This window comes from Ipomoea nil, unplaced genomic scaffold (assembly GCF_001879475.1).
Source record: "Ipomoea nil cultivar Tokyo-kokei standard unplaced genomic scaffold, Asagao_1.1 scaffold1421, whole genome shotgun sequence".
Classification (NCBI taxonomy): Eukaryota; Viridiplantae; Streptophyta; class Magnoliopsida; order Solanales; family Convolvulaceae; genus Ipomoea; species Ipomoea nil.
The window spans coordinates 4,625,647-4,632,852 of record NW_017617849.1 but is presented as its reverse complement, the minus strand read 5'-3'; the positions used below and the strand labels follow the sequence as shown (position 1 = coordinate 4,632,852).

Here is a 7,206-nt window from a genome sequence, read left to right as displayed (position 1 = left end):
TATTTACATCTTCCGAGTATGGAAGGTCCTTAGGGTTGGGGTTCAACTTAAAATTTTTAAAAAAAAAAAAAGAAAAAAAAAAGAGCAATAATGCTACAAACTCAACATCTATTTTCCCTACAAACTTCACCTCCAGAGGCGGTATCACCTTATTAGTTGTTAAATTTAGTTTTTAATTAGTATGGGATAACTAATTCATTGACTTCCACTAAATGAATGACACATCAGGAGAGGAAAATTTAATTAGAGGGGAAAGAACATTTAAAAGAAAACAAAAAAACTTATTATCATTCGATAGTTGTGGTTGCTAACTTGCTATTGTCATTATCATTACATTACTGAATATTATATCTACCATAAACGATAATGCGACCATATTGAGACACACGTCTAGCAAACATCCACACAATAAGATATATATATATATATATATATATATATATATATATATATATATATATATATATATATATATATACTTCTACTGTCTATAAACTGTGAAGCTGTTTGTATGTATGTTCATGCACCATCTGCAACACCAAATGCGTCTTAGCTTGTCTATAGGGGACCATGCGGTAACCATCATATCCTCTCAACACGTGTCGTGTATAATCACACACATCACTATATTATTCTCTTTATCTCATTTTATATAATAATCGAAGTCATGGCGGATTAAAGTATTAATTAAGGTCGAAGTCCAATGATATGTTTTAAAGATTTATTATTTTTTTTTATTCTTTTGGTGATATTTCTACTTTTGGAATAGTCAGGAGCACTACGTACCGTTGTAGAAATTGTCACGTTTTTTTTTTCTTACTTTCGGTCCTTTCAATATAAAATCATTGGATGTTCTTACCTAATTTGTCGGTAGCCAAAGTTTACGATGATAAATTTTAGTTTCTACAAAAGTAAGTCATGTGAATGAAAATTTGTACCCACAAACTTTAATCAAAGTGAAAAAAAGAAAAGACTCTTGTCATGTACTTATGTTGACAATTTTAATAATTGTGTACCATTATTGAGAATATTAAAAAAAGTAATGACATCAAAAGTAACTTTAAAAAACCTCATGCATGTCTAACAAATAGATAGATATATGGTTCAAGATTTGGGACTAGGCCAAAGTCTTGGACAGCTAGTTCACCTAAAAACGTGACTTAATTTACAAAACCTATATACATTAACATCCATTTAGAGCAAGATATATGGTACGTACTCATATTTTATAATTATCAAACGAATAATCAGATTAACTAATTGGCTGGGTTGCCCCAAATGAGGTAATGCTTGCTATTATTTATATAGTTAAATGCGCAAAAATGTTTAAATAATAGGAGAATTATTGCATGGGAAATAAGATATGATGTAAAGGTGAAAATTTGCACACTTAAAATGGAAATTAAGACTTTGTCCAAAACATGCATGGCCAGAAAGTTGTATGTATCACCCATATTTGAACACATGTTAATCCTAAAATCCTTACACGACGACTAATTAAAGAAAGAAATAATGGAAAATAGGGTTAAGCGGCGGCGTTTGATATAATTACGCATATGCAGTGCTGTGAAACCTTTTAATGGTGCAGCGGTTAAGGATTCTTAGCAGCACCTGGTTTGTAGTACACCTGGGTGTCTTGAACTGGCTGAGCGCCGCCCCATTGCCGATGAAATGCTCCAGAATCTTCCTGAAAGTTCCTCTCTCCACAATCCTTAGCTCCAGGGGTCCGATGGAGTTTGTTCTCCGGGACACCACGTACCCATGGTCCACGAAAGAAGCGTCCATTTCTCTGCAACATTCTCCCAGAACCCTCTCCTCAACCTCCCCTATGATCTCCCAGTATATAACGTAGTGCCCAGGTTGTTTTGCCACGTCTGCGTGGCTCGTGAAGTCCACTAGATGAGCCCTCGTCTTGCTTAGAATCTGTAAACCCCTCTCCACTACTAGCTGGAGATCTTTCTCTGTGTTCTTGTCGATGTTTACTGTTAGTATCAGCTTTCTTCTGCATATGAAGTTCAGCTTTGGGGTGTTCTTGTAGAAACCTGCCACTTCTACCACATCCCCTAACCTGTACCTATACAGCCCTGTATGTGTCCAACAATATAATCAATTGTTAAATGCATACTTCTAGGCTTAATATAATTGTGTTCAAATGAGAACACTTCGATCATTAAGTGAAAACCTACCTGCTAACAAACAAACATGAGTACATATAATCTATTTTAGGGTCTCCACCGTCATTTAAGAATGTCTGGGAATAGATTCTGTTCTCATATGATTTTGAATCTATATACTATACCTAAGATTATATATATAGAAAATTTAAAGATGTTGATGATCAACATGTTGATCATATCTAATACGTTAACATTAGTGTGCTGATCAATATGATAAGACTTTTTCTAGAGCTTATTCGATAGGATGATTTTATGGATTTTGGGGTGTTTTGAAAATGATGATCAACCAAAGTTTGGCTTGCTCAATCAATTTTAACTTTAATTGTTTAACTTGGTCAAACAAAACAAATGCCAATAAACTAATGAAAATGAAAAGACTGCTTCAATTCCTAGGTTTTGATTTATAATCTTAAAAGAAAATCACTATTATATTGGCTGTACGTGTCTATAGTTTAATCACTCACCCTATCATATCCTATCTAATCATACAGACTTTAATTACATGGTCATGATATCATATATATCAAATATCTTTCTTCCAGCCTGGCCTCTTCAATTCCTAGAACAATATTTGAAGCTATAAATGTGGATATGTATTGAATGGCTAGTATCGTCTTTCCTTATTTGTAGAATCCATTTTTTTTCAAAGACCTAAAAAATGACACGATATTTTCCTAGATTCCATGTTCTTGAATTCATAGACACATTCCATGTATCTATCAACTTGGCAAATTGACACTTGTGGTGAAGGATTGGTTAATTAGCTAGGCCACTTATGTTACTATGTTAGAACAACTCCAATATATATATAGATATATGTTCAGACGACATATAAAAATGTTGTGTCAAGAAATGTTTCAAGCAAAATGAAATTAGTGTTGGTGAACAACCTAGACCTACCCAAAGTTAGTTTATATATATATATATATATGTCAACGAATAGTTATTTAAGCAACAGCGCAGCACAACCAAACTAATGAATTGAATATGTTATTGTTGAGTTTAATTACTTACCTGTGAGAGTTGTTAGAACAACCTCATATTCCTGTCCAATCTTGACCTGGGACAAGGGCACAGGATCATCTTCCAAGAAATCATCTGTGGATGCGTTATTGTTATTGTTGTTGTTGTTGTTGTTGTTGTTGTTGTTATCTGGTTGTTGTGATTTCCTTCTGTGAAGTGGGATGAACTCGAAGTAAGAAAATGTGGGTATGACTGCAAAAGTGACCTTCTCGGGTGGGGAAGAAGGATCCACATTCACCCCAATCCAGCTCTCAGTTGCGCCATAATCTGCGCTCACCAATGGGAGCTTCCCGGCGTAATGCCGGAGTTTTGGTAAATAAGGCTGCATAGACCCCGTCATTATGGAGTAAATATACTTGGCATTAGGCCACAGTTTGGGGATCAACCCGAACCAATCCGCCTCCCTTTCCAATTCCTCACAGTCCCTGCGAATCCTGGCAGCCAAACCCGGGTTTGGGGCGAGGATTTTGAGCACAGATTCACGGCATTTAGGCAGGCTAATCTTGGCGCTGAGAGTCCCCTCGCTTATGTCGTTGCATATCTCCCTCCAGTGCTCCTCGAAATACAAGAACGCCTGGATGATGCTGTAGGCGAAGGTGGACGCCACGAACTCCACCTCGCCCCCGTAGTGTAACCCCAGCAGGAGGTGACAGTACGTCGACTGCTTGTAGTCGCCGCTGGAAATCACCTCCTCCGGGCTGCAAGTAAACGACTTAATCTCCCGCTGCTTCACCTTAAACTCCTCGCTCGCGAAAATGTGTGTCGTCACCGTCGCCGCCGTCACTCCTCCCTTCGTCTTGAACTGCTTGCTGCTGTATATGAACTCCAGAATCCTCTTCCCTTCACTTGTCGGATAAATCCTATCATATATGAACAAATTGATTTGCCGACCTATATATATATATGTGTGTATGTGAATGTGTAGGGCGGAGGATCATGTGGTTAGGGGATTATTAATTGGGTGGAGATTCAGAACTGTTTTTAAAGAATCGGGTGGTATAAAGAAATAAAGTTACGTTTTTGCTATCAGCTATAGATTTTAGTAGAATTCAAATATATTGAAATTACGTACCTGGATCTAAAAGCAGCTGCGAGCTTGGAGATTTGAAGGGTGGTTTGTGAGCTATGGCGAGTGAAGGGTATAAACTTCTGTCGACCCTCTGTAGTTCCAGAACTGAATGCAGTTGCAGTAACCAATAAGAAAAATGGAGATTAGATCGAGATGGTTATTATTATTATAAACAATAATTAATTGCTTTTTAAAATTTTCAGTGTGTCCATTATATTATCCATCAATTCAACAAGCTAAGAACAAAGGTTACAAGCAATTATTAGTGGGTTTTAATTTGTCACTTAGTTTAGGGCATTATATATATATTATTGGGTGTCATGACTCATGGTTTCAACAGAGTACAGCTTTTTATGTAATATTATTAAAAGGCTTAACAAAAAGTGTGGAAAACATAGACAGTGATCGATAATATAATATAATAATAGTAGTAGTGTGTATGTATATGAGATATATATGTATGTATGAGTGTATGAATTGAAATGAAGTACCTTAAGGATAAGGTGGTGATGGGGTGGTGAGTGAGGAGAGGGGCGGAGTCGCCGTCGGCAATCCGTTGAACGTAAGGCTCCAAATCTGCATGAGAAGAAAGAGGGACCAAAGAAGTGTAAAGGGATTCCAATAATGCGCCATCCTCCACATTCATATCTTTATCTCCCACCCATTTCTTCAGATACTCCACGCCGTGGTTCAGTTCAACAATCCGCCGGAGCGTCTCCCTCTGGACCTGCCCGGCGTTCTCCGCCACCTCGTCGAACCACCGGATTATGTCGCACTCTTGGCTCCCCATGCCCGCCGCCGCCGCTGCTTATTAGCTTCTTCAATTCCAGACCGCAATATATATATATATATATATATATATATATATATATATATATATATAATGTCAAGGCAATAAGCAAAATTGCTTGGTTGGTTGGTTGGTGAAAGCTAAGACTTTGACATAATTATAATGAGGGAAATTTTTTTTTTTTTAAAAAAAATATGTTCGTACGTTAATTTGGGCTCCATTTTCGCAGTGAAGAGCCCACATACATTATAGTAAAAATCTGGTGGCATGCCAGAGATACTTAATTATCGGATCCATTGATCTAGAACCAGAACGAATTGAAGCTAAGGATAGAAGAGCTGTCTCCTCATCGCCAATATATTTCAGAAAACTAACGTACGACGCTTTGTAGACCACAGGATTACTGTTTGCAAGTTGCAAGCTAAGAGAGAGAGAGAGAGAAGAGGGAGAAAGAGACAGATTCTTTACTGGGATATAATGGACGGAGAAGAGTGGAGAAGAGACAAAAACCATTAACTTGACAGCTAAGCATCCTTCCCATTCTCTCCTTTCCTTTCACTATTATTTATTATATTATATGCTCAATAATTATAAAATTTACTCTCTTGGGTCTCTTCCATCTGCATGCGACTTTAATTCCTTTATACCTAGCTCCCTAGGGCCTAGATAGATATCAATGAATTTCACCATATATCTTCAAAAATTCATTTCAATTGATTATTATTATTATTATTATGGCCAATATAAATATCATATCTGGTTCAATTTTTTTTTTGAAAAGATATCTGGTTCAATTTAGTCGCACTATAATCTAATAAGATAAAGATTTGGACCACTCACCTTGAATTATATCAAATCAAGGCTCATAGCCCATGTGATATGGTCCAAGCGGTACTCTTAGCCTAGATCAAATGACCTAATCTAGAAAGAGATTAGATTCAATTTAATCCCATTATAATCTAGTAAGATAAAGATTTGGACCATTCGTCTTGAATTATATCAAATCAAGGCTCATAGCCCATGTGATATGGTCCAAGCGGTACTCTTAGCCTATATCAAATGACCTAATCTAGAAAGAGACATTCGTTTGGAGGACATTATTAGAATTCTAAAAGTTGTCCCACTACTCCATCCTTGAACTAGTTACAAACTAATGTTGTAACTTTTTAATTTTAAAAGATATATTTGAATGACAAGAGAAACACGCAGTCAATATACGAGCATGTGTATTCAACTAACCAAACTAATCCAAATTTTTATACCAATAAGCTCATTAGGATAATGCATTCTTCTCCCTAGCTAACTAATGTGTTAATGATATATTATTGAGCCAGGCCACCTAATGGAATCTTGGAAATCCTTGGAGAGAATCGTATGGATATCTCCAAGATAAGGAACACCAATATGAGAGACCACTAACCAAAATTTCTTAAACAATATAAGAAACACCAATATATATATATATATATATATATATATATATATATATATATATATATATATATAGGAATGGCCCCTCTAACCTAAAGTTGAATTATTATTGATATGTCCAAAACAACAATCAAACCTAGTGGTGAATTAAATAAAGAGTGTGGGTCAAGAATATATGAATCACACAATTCATGAGCAATAAGATTGTTGTACGTCCTTGGCCGGTGCACATGACCGACCGAGTGCACTGTTGACGTCCTTAATTGCCCGGCCTCAATTCCGGACTTAGCAGTAAACAATAAATTATACACTAATTACGCTGTAATATCTGATTGCTCATAATGAATTTAGGACGGGAATCATGTTTTTACATACTTTCTCAACTCGAAAATCATGTTCTTACATACTTTCTCAACTTTCGATTGCTCATAATGAATTTGGGGATTTAGGGCGGGAATCATGTTCTTACATACTTTCTCAACCTTCGATTGCTCATAATGAATTTCGGGCGGATATCATATTATTATTCTCTTTTATTTTACAGTGTTTTTGTAAAGTTGTTTGGTTGTTAATGTTGTCTGTTTTCAGCCTATTGAAGTACAAAGAGGGGGCGGGAATCATATTATTATTCTCTTTTTACAGCTACATGCCATTGTTGTTGGTTGTTAGTGTTGTCTGTTTTCAGACTATTGAAATACAAAGAGTCAACACTCTTA

The 7,206-nt window shown here is 36.2% G+C and overlaps 1 protein-coding gene across 2 annotated transcripts; it reads right to left on the bottom strand.

Moving 5' to 3' along the window:
• Positions 1-1,364: 1,364 nt before the first annotated feature.
• Positions 1,365-5,501, bottom strand: LOC109188386 (jasmonic acid-amido synthetase JAR1). 2 transcript variants are annotated; one of them, XM_019339036.1, is made up of 5 exons: positions 5,262-5,415; positions 4,761-5,099; positions 4,273-4,374; positions 3,192-4,060; positions 1,365-2,084 (listed from the first exon to the last, which is right to left on the bottom strand). In XM_019339036.1, exons 2-5 carry the CDS (start codon positions 5,057-5,059, stop codon positions 1,549-1,551), a joined length of 1,806 nt encoding a protein of 601 aa, XP_019194581.1. In that variant the 5' UTR covers positions 5,060-5,099; positions 5,262-5,415; the 3' UTR covers positions 1,365-1,548. The 2 variants fall into 2 exon arrangements, with proteins under 2 accessions (XP_019194581.1, XP_019194580.1); XM_019339035.1 differs by having other exon boundaries at positions 4,761-5,501.
• Positions 5,502-7,206: the final 1,705 nt, after the last annotated feature.

What these genes read in the sequence shown, in the direction of transcription:
- LOC109188386 (XM_019339035.1), bottom strand. Translation starts at nt 5,059, where the DNA reads ATGGGGAGCCAAGAGTGCGACATAATCCGGTGGTTCGACGAGGTGGCG. An exon ending in ATCACCACCTTATCCTTAAG is followed by an intron (nt 4,375 to 4,760) that starts GTACTTCATTTC and finishes AACTGCATTCAG; the next exon opens with TTCTGGAACTACAGAGGGTC. An exon ending in TGTTCTAACAACTCTCACAG is followed by an intron (nt 2,085 to 3,191) that starts GTAAGTAATTAA and finishes GGACACATACAG; the next exon opens with GGCTGTATAGGTACAGGTTA.